Source organism: Pinus tabuliformis, chromosome 9 (assembly GCF_031772625.1).
Source record: "Pinus tabuliformis cultivar Carrire ecotype Pingquan chromosome 9, CPIR1, whole genome shotgun sequence".
Lineage (NCBI taxonomy): Eukaryota > Viridiplantae > Streptophyta > Pinopsida > Pinales > Pinaceae > Pinus > Pinus tabuliformis.
This window is the reverse complement of record NC_142307.1, coordinates 1,730,474,160-1,730,491,738: the sequence shown is the minus strand read 5'-3', so window position 1 is coordinate 1,730,491,738 and position 17,579 is coordinate 1,730,474,160. Positions and strand designations below refer to the sequence as shown.

Below are 17,579 nucleotides of genomic sequence, written 5' to 3'. Positions count from 1 at the left end.
TTATGTGTTTTTGCTAATTGAACTTAGGCTAAGTTACAATAGCAATTTGCTCACACTTGGGCAAATGTTCTATGGAGATTGTGGGAAACTTCTGCACACCTAAACACTTAGGCCTGTATAAAAGTACTCGCCCAAGCTACAAACATCAACAAGCTAGGCCTGGTGAAAATGGGAGCATAGAATTTGAAGAGCTACCGAATGCAACAGATTTGTATTTCAATATCTTCATTGGTGTACTTGTTAGAGGCAACCTACGGAGCTTACTAAACAACAAATTGCCTTAAACTCACTTCTGGTTTTAGTGAAGCAGAATGTGTTAATACTTTCCTAGGAAACAATAGAGCACCACCTGGTCATGGAAAGTCAACTTCAATAGAGTTAAATGATTACGTCAAACTGTGAAGTATAGGTGGCATGTCCTGAAGACATCATGATGGCCTCCACTGAAGATCCACTCAGATTATATTCTTTTATTATATCTGCAAATTATGAGAAGCTGAAAAGTTGTAATTGACATGCCCAAAATCTCAATAGTCACATCTGGCAGTTACTAAACTTTGCCTATAAATTTGTAAAATTCTCGGTAGAATGCATTTAAAATTTCTGCATTTTTTTATTCTATTGCAAACCAGATCTAGGACACTGGTACTTCTGTAATCGTTATAATATTCAGAGTCCTGAAGCTGTATAATCTCAGAAGCCCTAAAAGGCCATTGTTGGAACTGTGTGATTTCATGCATCTTGTTCGTGATTCTCACCATTGTTGAACAGTTTGTGTGCTTTGTGGGAAGTATACTGCTAGGTTATAGACTGTTCTGTAAATTAGATGGTTCCTCTCACATACTTGCCGATTCAGTTTTTGTACTTTCATTTATGAGCACTTGCTAGATCTAAATGCTGACTATTTTTCATTTGTTCTAGCAAGTTGAGCACCTATTCTTATCTTGGATTACAACTAATTGTTTCCTTGCCTGTGCAGCTGTGTGTTTACTGGCTCATTTGCTTCCTAATTATCTTCTTTTATTGCTAGCTAGCTTACCTCGTCTTCATCTTAGTGCATTGGAAAGTTTTAAGTTAGAATCTACATACCCCTGGTGTGATAATCATTGATATCTAACAACATTCTCAAAACCAGGAATGGTTACTGGGCTAGAATTTGGATGGGTCTTTTATCCCAAATGGTGTGACGTTTAATTGGGACCTCATACTGAAGAGGACCCTTGACTATTGTTGGGACATTTTGTCCCTCCAGTCAACAAGTACAATGTGAACAGATCCATTATGCCAAAGAAAAGTTATGTTGATAGATGATACTATTCAAAGTATATGACCTCATGTTGCTCAAGATCAGTGACCTTGTTCCAAGACAAAAGGTCTAGCAGGATGATGTTATAAATATTGTGAGAGGTTGATGGCTTTTTCATTGGAATTAGTGTACATTGCCGAGTACTATGTCCAAGCACAAGCCTTTGCTAGCTTTACTCCAGCCAAGGACAGTGATTTGGATTAGAAGTCAATAAAGTTTCACCTCACTAGTGAGCTTTTACAAAACTAGTGCAGATTCCATAATGTGCAAATATGTTGTGTAAAATGATATCTCTAATGCCCTTCATGAAGTGCATGGTGAGTGCATGGTGGTTGGAGAGGTGGAACCCATTAGAGGCCTTCATGCAGTGCATGAATTTTAAAAGGTGGAACCCATTAAAGATAATTTCCAAATTGGCTTTATCCCATCCAACTCACTTACAACGAAGATGGATGACAGGGATGGTTTTGAGCTTTGCAGTTGTTGAACAAATTTAGAGAACTAGTGATTAGTGATACGATACTCAAAAGCAAACTTATGAAAGAGACACAACATGCTAATTAGTCAAAAGCAATTTGGAAAGGGGATATTGTCATTTTCATTTGACACTAAACATAAATATAACTTTGAAAGTTTAATCCCTTACACATTAATAAAAGTTTTATGACAATGGTGTTGCAACTCATGAGGAAATTAGTGGCAAGGTAGTACACTTTAGTTCTTAGTGGGGCCTAGCTATCAACATCAAATTATGAAGTGGATATTTCATTCACTATAATTTTGTTAATTAGCTCCATGATGTTAAGGCCTTGCCATTGACTAGAGCATTTAGAAGACTTCCAAAAAATTGCAGACTCTAGTTTTGCTAAAATCATTGTACCTGTAGTTGTCATAATAATTCTAACCATGGAAAATGCTATTGCGCTTAACTTGCATAAGTGTAAACGTCGTTAATCAATCATAAAACTAACCATAATAAAATAAATAACAAAACTAGGTAGTGGTTGGGGCTCATATGTGCAATCCAGAGAAGAAAATATTAAGTACAATGATATTAAACATCAATATGGTACGGCCTAATCATGATAATTCTTTAATTCTGTAAGTACATCAAATCCTGTATAAATTGGTTGGTTGATATGGGAGGCATTGAAGGCTTTTTTATTTTTTCCATTGAAAACCTCATCCCTAGTAAACCCATTAACACAACCCAAATAGATTCAAACCAGTCACACACTGACACAGAACTAGCCAACTGCCTAGTATCTTTAGCAACAACTGATTGAGCAGTGGTTGAGCTTAACCTTTTGGATTATTGAAGGCTTTCATTAATTGCAACTTTATGTTCCTTTCATCTGATAAGGTGTCAATATTCGTTATAAGACTTATTGATATATCTAAGTGATGATTAGGGACAAATTTGGATATTTATGTAAGGATTTGTAAAGTAGATTGATGTAGTGTATGAGGGAAGGAATCTTGGCAACATCCTAAAGAAAAGACATTAGGAAACCAGATGCTTATGCTATTACAACAATTACTTAGAACCCATCAAAAGGCATTGTTTTCTTACATTGCATCAAGATAAAAAGTACACAATTACATAGAACCCATCAAAAGGCATTGTTTTCTTACTTGCATCAAGATAAAAAGTACTCAAATATCAACAGCTAAATATTTTACTTTGTTTTCTGTTACAGATTATCCCACAATAGAAAAGAAAGCAAGATCGCTTGCTTCTGAAATTGGTAATAACTACTTGTGGAAGGATATTCCATTGAGGGATGCAGCTGTTGAAGATCTAGAAGTAATTCATTCAGTTATCGATGATAAAGGGGATTCTGAACTTGCAAGCACTGATTGGACTGTGCACTTGGGCATGAGTTTGCATCATAGCATCAATCTTAGCAAATCACCTCTGTATAGCAAGCAGATACCAAGCAATCCACTTCTGGATTCCCTGTATTTTAGCAACTCTTTTGATAATTATTCTTCTAACAGCGCACATGGATCAGAGTGGCCATATGATTCCAAAAAGCAAAGGAAAAGAAGCAAGCATAAAAGAATAACTGTTGCTGGAAAATGGTGTGGAAGAGTTTGGATGGTGAACCAGGTACATCCATACTTGGCATGTGATGAATTTCAATCATCACTATCTTTAGGGAGCTTACAAACCAGGAAATTGGGAGATGAATTCAGCCAAGACAAAGGGCATCCTTGGAAACACATGATTGAAAAGAAAGATTGTAAGCACGCAGTAAAGCCAAAAAAGACCATGATTAAAGATGAGCAAATTTCAATACCCCTGTTGGGAGGTCCTGATGCTCAACAAGTTTCATCTCCCAATTTAAGTGCCATCACTGAAGAAAAGGCAGCATGTCAACAGGGTGGGCAACCTCAACAATGCACCGTGGTTCAGAATACAGATTGCAAACCTGAATTAGGAAAAAGAGTAGCATTTACTCGCAATGAGCACTCATTGATTACATACACAAAAAATACACAAAAGGCTTCAATCACAGGAAAATCAGCTATGAAGAGAAAGATTCACTCAGGACAAACATATGATATCAATAAGAAAGTCAAGCTTTCGGAACATACAACACTGGACTCTGATGGAAGAACATTATTACCCAACAATCCAGTGGATATTCAAGGAGATACTGTAATGGCGAGTGATGAAGGATTTTCAGCACATTCCAAGAGAGAACTGGCAACCAAACCCACTGCATCGTGTCTAGTAGGTGAGAAGCCAAAACAGACAGTTGAGGATGAAAATTGTCCTCAGGTCAATACTGATCATGCTGAAGAGAAGGCGGTTGAGGTAGGCATAGAAATCCAGCACAGACAAGGAACTAATGAACAAACTAAAGGTCTCATTTCCCAGTGGACTACGAACAGATGCTTATCTGGGGTTGATTCAAGTGACAAAGTCCAGAAAAAAGAAACTAAATGCATCCTAAGAAGCAGAAGCTCCCTAAGAAGCAGAAGGAACACGCAGCTAGGGCTGAAAAATGGAGTCAAGGTCAATTCTGCTGAAGGTTCTCAAGTCTCAAACTTGGAAAATACTATTGTGAGCAAGTCACAAATTGTTTCACATCACTCATCTCCCACAGGTAAAGTTAAATTTTTGAATATCTGGAGTTTTAATAGCAGATCACTGATATGCTTGTTATAACTCAAAGTATTTTAAAGTTCTCATTCCCATTTTTTTTTTTCTTTTTTTATGCCATACACAGTTGAGCTCGAAGGTGGCCCAAGTACAAGGCTAAGGTCCAGATCATTAAAAACTAAGGTGGAGGTAGTGACTAAAGTTGCAGAAAAGGCATCATTACCACAGCCAGCACCCATTAAGAAAGTTTCAAAGGGAAAGAAGAAGGCAAAAGCTGCACCATCTAAGAAAGCAGATGAAAAAAATGGATATCGTTGTGATGCAGAAGGATGTACGATGAATTTCACATCAAAACAGGATCTACATTTGCACAAACGGAACACATGCCCTATTAAAGGATGTGGAAAACATTTTATTTCACATAAATACCTTTTGCACCACCGCCGTGTACACCTTGATGACAGGCCCCTGACTTGTCCTTGGAAAGGTTGCGAAAAGACTTTTAAGTGGGCATGGGCAAGAACTGAACATATTCGTGTCCACACTAAAGAGCGTCCTTACGTTTGTAAAACTGCAGGATGTGGCAAAACATTTAGATTTGTGTCAGACTTCAGTCGCCACAAGCGGAAAACTGGCCATCCAAAGCAATAAAAGAGCTTCCTGATAAAATCTCTTAGGAATTCTATATTTCTGGTCTCATATACTGATTTCTCATGTTGACAATTGTAAAAAATTTTGGAAATCTATTTTATTTAGCCTTTGCATCTGCATAAGGCTTAATTTTTCTATTGTTCCAACTGCTTGCAAAATGTAGGTAACTGTTATGGTGCATAATGATGCAATTTGTCACCTGGCTATTTCAAACTCAAAAGTTTCAAAGTAGTTGTCGAGGATGAGTTTTAGATAAAAATATGGTTATGCAAAGGATTTATTTATCTATACCATTTCATTACTTGGAAGGATACTCTTTTAGATGATGCACCAGGTTTATTTGTAACATTCAAGATTTTAAGAATCCTTATAAACATCCAATGCAACTACTTAGAATGATATAATTCTGTGAGCCTATCAATGAATTGTTCAATAATTGGAGTTACATAATGCTTTTTGGAAATCCAATGGAACTGATGTGATGCCTATGACTTCTAAATATAAATAAATACTGAACCGTTTATTTTTCTCCTAAATTGCATTTTTCCTTGAAAACCTATGAACTTATTCATTCATATCCATTTTGACATAGGATTGATGAGCAACTAGGAGAGTCCTAATGACCAATTTTTTACTAGAACACTGTTTAAAAACAAATGTGGATATGTGGCTCACATAGGTATTAACAAATTACTGAAGCTGTAATTAAAAGTCAGCAGAAAAGTATGGTATATTTATGCCCATGACAGGGAAGAATAATAATCCTTTTAAAATCCAAAGAAAAAAATGAATAATTTTCCTCTTCTGCAAGGGCTTAATAAAATTGCATCGAAAACCTAATCTGAGCTGCAGTAATTTGTTACAAGGATTATGGACAACTTAGAAAATAATTGGAGTGTCTTTAATGCATGCCTATTTAATACAGTAGTGACGTCTCTGCCACTGCTAAAGTTCACGGATGTATTGCAAGTTATTTCTATAGAAGAAGCTAGTTCAACATTATTTAAGTATTCTTTGTAAGTAGTGAAGAAGGTGACTAATTTATGACTAAAGTATTTTTTGTGGCCACATAACTTGGTTAGTCATAACAATAGAAAACTATATGCATGGACCATGAGTTGTCCCATAGGAGACTTAAAAGAATCAGGAAAGGACAATGAGAATAGAACTCTTAAATAACTGATTTTCTTGAGGAAACCAAAACACCTGTACCAGTCCAAATGAAGAAGGACAAGATGGATGACTCTCAAGAAATGATTTTAATAGGGAGAAACAATCAAATGCCTGTATTAAGTTAATATTATTTGAGTGAGACAAACTAGCAACAAAGGTATTTTTCTATGTGCAGAGTTGAAAGAAACAGATTTTAATAGACCAAAGATTGAACCTGGAAAATCAAAGGCGCCCCCTTTAACATGGGCTTGAGATGAAACCATTACAAGACAATATCACCAGTATAGGCGAATAGGTAGTAGATATGCCTGTTTCCCATGTATGAAAACAAAGCCAAGATTTACAAATACAGCATGCTTGGTAGAAGGGGAGCAAACAAACTGATTGGGAATGATGGAAAATGAGGGATAAAAGTCAATTGTAGTATTCAAATTCAATCATGTCTTTTAGGTTGATGTTTTCTCTGTTGATATGCCAAGCGCCCACTTGAACATTTCGACAGCTTCTCTCTCAATTTATGGTTGACATCTTCTGAATTGCTGCTTTGGAGTCTGGACCACTCTTCAATTCATATTAAGTACTTTTATTACATTGAATGATTTCATAGCAATACTCTGATCTCTTTACTGACTCCTAATCCCTAAGGAAAAATATAATGCAGTTTCAATACTCATGAAGACAATTCATCCAGCTAATTTCTGTCGAACAGTTTCATTCCATCATGCTAATCCTTCAACTTTCCATGTTTCAGTTTGAAACACAGATCACTGGGCCAAAAACTTCATCTCTCAAACAGCCCTAAAGCACTACTCCAAGGAGATCGTTTAAAGTTAATAATGCAAAACTACAAACTGTGTTTCAGGACAAAATAACAATATATTTTCAGAAATTTGTAAACTAGGCAAGTGACAAAATTTAAACAGATTACTAAGAAAAATAATACCTTATTTTCCCAAAAAATGTAAAAACAACCAGAATATCATTTGTAAGGGCAACGCCTCCAGCAATCACCTATGAGATTTGGGCACCATTTTATTCCGGGCAAACATTGAGACGAAGGAAAGGGCCATTTTCAAAGTTGACAAAGCAAACAACCATTCTAAAGCATTATCAGGACAACTCTAATTTTCCAAAATAATCAAGGCTATTTCGAAAGTTTTCCCAGTCATTCCAAACCTCGGGCCAGTGAAAACCCTGTAATACACATTTGTTGGAATTGTATACAAACCAATGGCAAGGAAGCAGATCCAGTGTCATAGTTATATTATGTATGGAATTAAAACGATCAGAAGAACATAAAGATAATTTCATGATCATCGAAGCACGTTACAATAGCATTTGGTGTCATTAAGAAAAGTCATCCTGCAATACCCATTGGATGTAGTCTCCGAGCTAATGTAAACACCTGAATACACTTGTGTGGATTTTGTATTGCGTCAAAGGAAACAATTGCATTGCTACACTGGTTATTCAAACAAAACTAAAAAGGGTGTCAGGAAAAGGAACTCAAAGATTCCTAATGACCCCCCATCTGAGGGCTTATCGTTTCTCTTTTGTTCTTTGGATTATTTTTTTCCTTCAAAAGTATCCAGGCTTTATAAAATTACAACATACCTTTTTCTCAAAATGGACATTAGGGTCTGGGTTATCCTAATATGGACACAAGGATATCGGTCCAAAAGTGATGCCTCTTGTACCATATTAAAAGGCCAAACAAACTTTTTCATGCTATGTATGAATATGTTGACAAAAAAGTTTCCTTGAAAACAATATAGAAAAGTTACATTCTGTATCAGAGCCACTGTGATAGCTTCCTCGAAACATTATCATAGATAGCTTAAAGAAGAAAGAAAGCTTCAATAAAGAAAGACTGCCATCAATAGGTATATATATCTATTGTACCAGAAGTTTATTCTCTTATCAACAATTTTAATAGACCGCATCCAATCCTTTCTGGTATAGTCATTAGCCTTAATTGAAAACTTCATACTATTCTCAATCTTCTGATTTGGAGAAGGTTGACCAGAGTTGATTTTGACTATTGGAGGAGACTTGGAGGGTGGTTTGACTTGGAATCTTTGTGGCTGATTGGGTCTTGGTCTTGGGTCTTGGATATCTCATTTTGATCTGATTCTATAAGGGTATTGTTGGGTTTTCCCCCTTGTGGGGTTTAGCCCTGGCTTGGAGCCTAATTTTTGGTGTTCTTTGTCTCTTTGTAATCTTTATGCTTTGAACATTTCTGGTTGATGAAGAGAACATAAAAGTAATAAGAAGATAGCTAACATTCACAAGTAATTATCAAGAGGAATCAAGCATTAAACCATCTAGCACTTGGTTTCTCAACACTTAGGGCTTCAGTTATCAAGAGAAACAAAAGTGGAGACAATCGATACCCTTCAATAAGCCCATAGGGGATTGAAGATTTGGGTTGTTGCTTCATTAATCAACATTGGACACAAAAGGGTAACATGCCTCAACCATCCAATTGATGGTATTTAAAATTTAAATTGAAGCCCATATGCAACAAATGCAACCTCCGAAATGTCCAATCTATGCTATCTAATACTTTGGACTAGTATAATTTGATGATGGATGCAGGAAAATTCCTTTCATTATGGAATGCATCCCTTCTTGTGCAACCCCTATTGCATCAAATATCTTCTAAGAGACCAAATTGTTCACTTATGGTGACTTAGGAGAGAATAGGCTTTAGTCTTTTAGAGATAAATTGGTCTAAAAGAGACAAAGTTGGGAGGGTTTTTAATTAAGGGTAAGTTGGCCAAGAAAGTAGAACTTAAGGGTCCACATATCTTCCGAAAATCCCTAGACTACACAACTAAGATATCTCTCCCTAACACCTCGTAAAAGCTTTTGAAGCATTACATGGGCCATCCAGTTGAGCCAAGAGCGTAGTCCTTAAATAAGTCCAAAATTGCTTTCAATCCTCTCTATTGGGTTAAGGAGGTCCTCCATTTTATTCCTCATTGACAAATCAACAAAAGTTTGAGACCATCGTCAATATCTCTCTTATGTTGGCCTACCAAAGGCCCTATACATTTGTTTTTACTTTTTAGTGATCGAGGGATTTTTTGAAATGATTTCATTCCTTGTGTACACTCCCATGCTCATACTAGGTCTCCCAGATTATGTTATGTTCCTCTCTCTTGATTGAACATGTTGAACATTTTATTATTTTCATCACCGTTCCTTGAGCAACATGGCTCAAATCTTCTACCTCAACAATTATTTTCCCCATGCTAGGGGCTTGTTTCTTTCTTCTTCAAACCTTTCCAACTCTTTCATGTGTTATGCTCCTTATTGTTTTTTTTCTTCTTCAAACCTTCCCAACTCTCTCATGAGTTGTGCTCCTTATTGTTTTTTTCTTCTTTAAACCTTTCCAACTCTCTCATGTGTTGTGCTTCTTAATTACAGTATCAACGCTCTTATTATCATATAGCACTTCTATATTTTACCCTGTCTCTTCCAGCTTGATCATCTTTTGATTTTTTTTTCATTCCTTTCAAATTGTCTTGGAAGTCTATCATGGCATGTACCCAAAGTTGGGATCATGCTATTGCCATTCCATTTGGAGAAAGTCCTTATATTCATTGTCATCCCCACTTGATTCTTTTGATAGCATCACCGCAGCATTAAACAATCAAAATTAGCACCTAATTTCCATCATGCCATTCACCATAACAGTAACCTTTTAAAACAACAATAGGGTGGTGCCTAAATCAAACATTCTTTCATCTACTATGCACTCAAATGGCACAACCTCCTCCTATAACACTACCATGTCAACCTTTCAAAACCATATTATCGTTATGTGAGAATCATTCATTCTCTCATCTAATGTGCATTGAAGTCATTTGTCTTAACCAATAACCTCACTACACCAACCATTCAAAACCATACCACAACCATAGGACAATAAAAGAATCTCTCAAATAAGACAATGTAGTCATTTTCTTGCCTCATAGCATCACCATTACCTTTTCCAAATATAATCATAGCATTGTTGTGTGTGAATGTTTGGACAACCATTCTAAGATTCCTCAACCAAATATGTATCCAAATCAAGGAACCCCATTTGAGAACAACAATACTAACCCATCCAATGGAAACTATATCAATAATCAACATAAATCTAACATTTATCTATTAAATACACACCCAAATCATGCATTGTCCAATCTCATCACGAATATGTAATTGAATATAAGCCATAAGAAAGCTGCATGTAGATGCATCGTCAACTTGTTAAACTTTCCAATAGATAACATTTCCACCTCCTTATTAGAGGAAGGTCTCAATTTTGCAATGGCATCATTTTCCAATTGAGGTGATGAAAGAGAAATTTTGCATTTAGAACATAGAATAATAATAACATGCAACATTCTTATTTCTCATTTTGTGCATCGTGCCCTCAACTATACATCCCTTGCATTCACAACTCTTTCATAGTAACTACAAGGTCAGCCCGTCTAGTACTACCTTGAGCAATTGGTAAACACCAAAATAACCTTGTTAAGCCCCACACAAAGATAACACCACATATGCCACGATTTTCACAGAAATTTAATGATTTTCATAAGCCACAACATTCAAATAGTGTTGCACGGTGCTGCAATTCCATATTCAAAAGTTTTATATGTGAGCGTGTGGTAGCAGAATACACATAGAATTGAAGAGATTTAAAGACAAAATTTTGGATTAACAGCTGAGAAATTAGACTAAAGTATGAATTTTGATCCTAGACCTAGCGTTTTGTAGGCAATGCAAATTTTCTGCAGGAAACACAGAATCGGTGGCGGCCTAAGGAGCCTACTTATGCCACAGTGTGTCGTCATCAACAATATAGATGCTCTTTCAGCCAAAAGTTCAGCCACATTTACTTCCTGATTGAGCAAGAAAGTTTGATGGGAAAGATGAAGCTTACCATTCAACGTTACTTATATCTTTCATTTTACAATTTTTATTTTGCATTCAAACCTCATGCACATGTACACTTTCACATTCCTTCCCCGTTGTTTTCCCAATTGATGCAAATGGATAGTCATTTCCAACATTTTTTACTGCTCTAACTCATTTGTGCCCATATTTTCATCCAAAAATGCCTTTGAATTCCATAAACCCTCTTACATACATGTGCACGATGCATAATGTGTTGGGTAGCATCTTCGGGAAAAACAATGACACCGTTCAAGTCTATTTTAGTGTATTCTGCTACTAGTCACTCATACATGTGTGTTGCTTGCATTGCATATTTACTTGCTATGTTTTATTATGGTCTAAAATATTTAGCAGATGAGCTTTTTTCAAGCCCATTGGCTTGTTTGTGGAGACTTCAACATGGTGGATGCTCGAGAAGGTAAAAAGGGACCCTTGTCAAAATTCCTCTGCGGGAGTAGCCAACCTAGAACCATCAAGGATAGCCTTGGGCTTTGTGACCCAAATGATCTATAAGAAAAACCTAGCTATGCTCCAATTCACCTAGTCCAACTTTTGGAAGGGAGATGAAAGATTCCTCAAAAGGATAGACCAAACCTTGTTGTCCAAGAAGAATACTTTATATTTTGATTGCAATAGTGCTAGGCATGTGCAAGCTCTATGGGAGGCCATGACTAGCCCAACCTTTTTTATATTTCCTAAGAAGAAACCAAGATGAGAACACCCAAGTCCTGCTTTCTACTCATCGTTTCACTTTCTTGAAAATAAGAGTTTCCTATGTTGTAACAGTAATCAGACAAGTTTGGAACCTTTTACCCAAACCCAAAGGAATGATAGCTTAATTAGCAACACTCTACTACACTAATATGCATCTAAATTTGGATCCACTAGACTAATCTATATTCTTTTTAGAGTTTGAAAGGAATTGCCAAGATGTATCTATGGGAGAGTAATCTCCATTGTATACATGGAGTGAAGTGCTGAGATCTCACTAAATTAAAGTTTGTGCATTCCCAATCTGTCAGACCAGGAGGTAACTCCTCAAAATGAAATTGTGTTATTCATTTAGGTTGTTCATTATTATATACAAGAGGGAGTGACTGTTCAGTTCATCTCTCGATAACTCTCCATTTCCTCTATTATTTATTTACACTAATTACAATTGTTCACCCAATCCCTATGATTAGGTGTCAACATTCCCCCCTTAATCTGAAGGGATATTGGTGAGTCCAAGCATCGTTCTAAATCTTTCAAGCTTTTCTCTTCCAAGCGCTGTAGTGAAGATGTTTGCAATCTTCTCATTAGTGGAACACTGACGAAGATGGATTGTTTTGGCCTCAACATGATGTTGAATCAGATGATATTTTGTATTGATGTGCTTTGTTCGATCATGGAACTTTGGGTTCTTGGCCAACTTTATTGCCGAGGTATTGTCAATCATGAGTGGGGTCGATTGTACTTGTTTTACCTGCAAACTATGAAACCGGATTCGCTCTAAACAGGCAACGAATCCCGAATCGATCGAATCGGACACGATTCTGTGCAGATTCGTGTCATGTTTAGAGGGCACGTCGTGTCATACTGGGGCACGTCGTGTCCCGTAACGTGCCGCGATTTTCGAATTCGTGTCTCGATCCTGGAAACGAGTCCTGGTTTTTCGACGCATTTGGAGGGTTTTAGGGTTCGTTTTGAGGTTTTGCAGTGTTAAAAAGGGGCGTCGGGCTGCTGCTATGATCATTCTTTGTTGCTGTCGAACGACCACAGTCCATTTCCAGTTGCTGCGTGTGAGGAGACCACAGTCCAGTTGCTGCGTGCGAGGAGACCACAGTCCAGTTGCTGCGTCACTACAGTCTAGACTCTACAGGTAAGGGAACGGGTTTACAATTTCAGTTTTAAGTTGCTGTGTTGTATAACCTGCGTATATATAGTCTGCCGCCTGCGTATATATAGTCTGATTGTGATGGTAAACTGCGATTGTGACTGCGTATATATGATCGTGAGGCTCTATACCCACGGCTCCTTCCTCCCTTTCACAAACTTGTTTCTCCCTAGCTACATCAACCTGCGAACTCGACCTGCAGCCCCTCTCCGCCCCCCGCTCGAGCTCCTATCCGCCGCCGTCCAGACCTGCACAAACATTCGATTTTCATCTTTTTTTAATTGCTTTATCGTTTGGGTATGCGTTAGGGTTAGCTCTTTTTCTTTTTGTTTTTTTTAATTTTGATTTTCACATTTGTTCTAAGTTGCCAGCATGATCGCGCCCCACAATTCCTATCTGCCTGTCGGATCATCCATTTGTCTCCAAATATCTGCTATGTATACTATGTTATCTGCCCGTGTCCTCTGCAAATCTCTGTTATGTATACTAATTACTATGTTTTCCTCTGTGGGCTTGCAATATTTTTATACCATTGTTTATTGCTTGAATAAAACATGGGACTCTATCAACTAGGAAAAAAGACATCCCTATCATGCTTAGAAGGTGCTGTTCTCAGGATAAGTTTTAAGAACTTTTGCTTGTCTTGACCATTTGGTGGCACTTTCTAGTGGGGGTAATTTTTATTAGGTGACTTTTACCATTTGGCAGTTGTGAATGAATCTGATTCTTTACAGAATGGTTACTAGATGACATTTAACTTTGACCTCAATGTTCATAACCAGAAATAAACTCCTTAGCATTGGAAATAATTATCATAGTTCAGAAATAAAGTACTTGAATGTTTGACTGCAGTTTCGTAATACAGCAGTTTGTTCATTTTTACAGCAGTTTGTTCATTTAAATTTTTACAGCAGTTTGTTCATTTTTTTTACAGGTTGAGGTAACATGGCTCAATCAACGGCAGGGGCAGCAAGGAAGGGCAAGAATGTCATGGGTAGAGATGCTCTTCCTCCCCCAATATCATCAGAGTCTGCTGCAAGTAATCTTGAGGGAAGAGGAGTTAAAGACAATGAAAAATATCCATTGTGGAAATATGTCGCAAGAGAGGGTGGGTCAAACAGCAAGGGAAAGGGAGGAGGCAATGTGCAATGGAAATGCAGCGTTTGTAACATTTCTTTCACAAGCACATATCACCGTGTGAGAGCACATTTGTTGGCTATACCTGGTAAGGGGATTGGAGCTTGTAAAGATATTCCTAAACAAAAGAGAAAAGAATTGGTAAAGGAGGCCCATGTTGGTATGGAACATGTGGCACTGGCTTCAAAATCAAAAGCACCCAAGGGCAAGAATGAAGACCCCCTTCCATTTTTGAGGAAAGCCACCTCCAAATTTCCATTTGAGAGTTCTACTTCTATTGGGGAACAAGCATTAAAAAGAAGATCACTTGGTCCAATGGACAGGATTTTCCAAAAAGAGAGACGGGACGAGCTTGATCTCACCATTGCCTTCTTTTTCTATCAAAACTTCATATCATTTAATGTTGCACGTTCACCTTTATTTGTTGAGATGTGCCGAGCTCTAACTCAAGGGGCTCCAGCAGGGTATGTGCCTCCTGGGTCAGAGACGCTGAGAACCACATTGTTGACGAAGGCAAAAAAAGAGGTGCAAAAAATGCTCGAGCCTATTAAGGCATCATGGCCAACATCTGGGGTTAGCATTGTTTCTGATGGATGGACAAATCCAGCACGACACCCAATCATCAACTTCATGGTGTCTTCCTTGAATGGTCCAGTTTTCCTGAAAGCAGTGGATACACTTGGCGAATACAAGGATGCACAATTTATGGGTGAGTTATTTATTAGAGTTATTGAAGAGGTAGGTGTTGATTCGTGTGTGCAAATCATTACAGATAATGCACCTGTTTGCAAGGCGGCTGGCATGATTGTGGAAGCTAAATATCCACAAGTGTTTTGGACACCTTGCATTGTCCATTCATTGAACTTAGCACTGAAATCCATTGCTTCTGATGTGCTTTGGATTGGAAGCATTATTGAGGATGCAAGACATATCCGTAACTTTGTGCAAAATCATACAAATGCCCTCACTATCTACAAGGAGTACAGCAATCTATCATTGTTGAAGATTGCTGATACACGGTTTGCATCTTCATTCATGATGTAGAAGAGGTTGAGGGAGGTCAAGACTGCTCTTGGGTCCATGGTTATTTCTGAGTTTTGGTCTTTTTGGAGAAAGACAGATCAGGCAGCCTCTAAAAGAGTGAAGGACACGGTACTAGATGATGCTTGGTGGGAGAGGGTAGATCTAATTATTCGGATCATGGACCCTATCATCTCTTTGCTTCGAGTTGCAGATACAGAGAAACCCATCCTAGGAGAGGTTTATGAGGGATGGGATTCCATGATTGAGTCTGTGAGGAGCATTATTCTACAGAGTGAGTGCCCCCCGTATGAGACATCACCAGAGGCCTTCTGCGATACCATACATGATATTCTTGTCCGCAGATGGGACAAGAATTGTACACCTTTACATTGTTTGGCTCACTCATTGAACCCCAAATACTACAGCCATGAGTGGCTGAATGGTGGACCTTCCCGCAGATTCCCTCCTCACATGGATGGTGAAATCTCACAGGGAGGAAAGAGGCGCTTCAGCGGATTTATCAGGATAGTGCATTGCTTGCTGAGGTGGAGGATTCCTTTGCAGAGTTTTCCACTGGCACTGGTCGGTTTGCAGGTTATGATGTGATTAGAGACAGGGGGCTTAAGAAGCCCTACTCTTGGTGGGCATATCATGGGGCAACAAGCCGTCCTCTTCAGCAGTTAGCCATGAGGCTCCTCTCTTAGGTGACTTCATCCTCTTGTTGCGAGAGGAATTGGAGCACATATGGGAATTTGCATACTGTGAAGAAGAACAGGCTTGAGCAGTCCAGGGCAGAGACAATGGTGTATGTGCACACCAACCTTCGTCTTATTTACAGGCAGAGGGAAGAGTGGTTGAGGGAAAGACAAAGATGTGGGATGTCTTTCCTGAAGATATGGGTCTGGACACCACTGTTGAGTTGGCATTGGCCAACATGGATCTCGGTGATCCAGTGCTAGACCCTATTAGTTTTGATGACTTAGAGGGGTCAACCTCCATACCAGCAGATGCAGAGGCGACTATGGATACAGGGGAGGAGGAGGATGCAGAGGAGAGCAGTGGGGACCATGATGATGGGGACAGTGATGCTGATTCTGATGCTGATTGATGCCTTGAGGCTTGTATACCTATAGTTGTTTTATATTTTCTATTTCTATTTGCCATTGGCATTGCACCAACACTACCTATGTAACAGATTTTGATTTGATGACTTAATGAGAAAACTACAGTTGTCAGTGTGTTTATCTTACTATCTTGTAGTTGTAAGTTGTCTTTCAGTTATGAATTATGAATCATGATTTAAATTTTTAATAGATTTATCATTTATCATTTATGTGACCAGTACCACTGACATTTATTTGAATTTTGTATGTACTATGCATGCTAATAGCTATAGATGAACATTGAAGATCTATGTTTGAAATCAATAAATTTGTATCATTAATTAAAATTTGTGTAAGAAATATGCTAATAAGTTAATTAATAATAACTAATTTTTAAGATATATCATCATATATATATATATATTTTAAATATATATATATATATATATATATTTTAATAAAATAATATATAACGTGTCCTAACGTGTCTTGTTCCGGGGGTCAACGTGTCCCGAATCCGACACCACGAATCCCGAATCCTACGTGTCCCGAATCCCCGTGTCAGGTGACTTAGCCTGCAAATCTTCTAGAATTTTCTTGAGCCACACAATTTCTTTTGTTGCCTCAGCTGCTGCCACATATTCTACCTCTGTTGTGGATGTAGGAATTTACAGGGTAAGTTCCTCAGAAAGAATACCAAAAGGACACCGCTCACAACCAGATCACAGATCAATACACCAGTATTTTTGACGTGGTTAAAACCCTCAAAGAGGGAAACAGTCCACGGCCTGTCCCAACGTGGGTACTACAGGCAATTTATTAATCAAAGAATGAAAATTTACATAAGCTTCTCTCATGCACGGATTACCCGAACAATGACCCTCCATGTGATTTAAATAGAACTCATGGACCAATCGGGTGTCAAGCCACGGATCAAGTGTCGGTAATACCGAGGAGAGAATGAACCGTCGGATCACTACATATCGTAACCGTCGGATTGTAAGTTACAAAATGTACAACGGTAAATAAACACACTTTACCTAACTCTATACCTAACTCTACACTAGACCAAGTTGAACTTAACTATATCCTATGTGTCGGAATATCCTAACATCCCCCCTTAAGAACAACTTGGGATAGGATTGAAGGATTTACAAATATGACGCAATAGGAGAAGGAAGGAGGCACTAGAGCCTATCCCCCCTTAGTGACAACTTCCTGAACTCCAAGCATATATCGAAG

At 38.0% G+C, this 17,579-nt stretch overlaps 1 protein-coding gene and 1 long non-coding RNA gene across 2 annotated transcripts in view; one reads left to right on the top strand and one right to left on the bottom strand.

The window, feature by feature from the left end:
• Positions 1 to 5,200, top strand: part of LOC149155630 (lysine-specific demethylase JMJ705-like) — a 46,296-nt gene extending 41,096 nt beyond the window's left edge. Inside the window, exons 8-9 of the mRNA XM_089445839.1 lie at positions 3,007 to 4,422; positions 4,546 to 5,200. Coding sequence (XP_089301965.1) covers positions 3,007 to 4,422; positions 4,546 to 5,069 — 1,940 coding nt within the window. The 3' untranslated portion in view covers positions 5,070 to 5,200. The remainder of the gene's footprint in view (positions 1 to 3,006; positions 4,423 to 4,545) is intronic.
• The window catches only part of LOC149155629 (uncharacterized), a 106,313-nt gene that overhangs the window by 29,319 nt on the left and 59,415 nt on the right, over positions 1 to 17,579 (bottom strand). Inside the window, exon 2 of the long non-coding RNA XR_016263712.1 lies at positions 4,848 to 4,989. This is a non-coding gene — a long non-coding RNA (uncharacterized LOC149155629). The remainder of the gene's footprint in view (positions 1 to 4,847; positions 4,990 to 17,579) is intronic.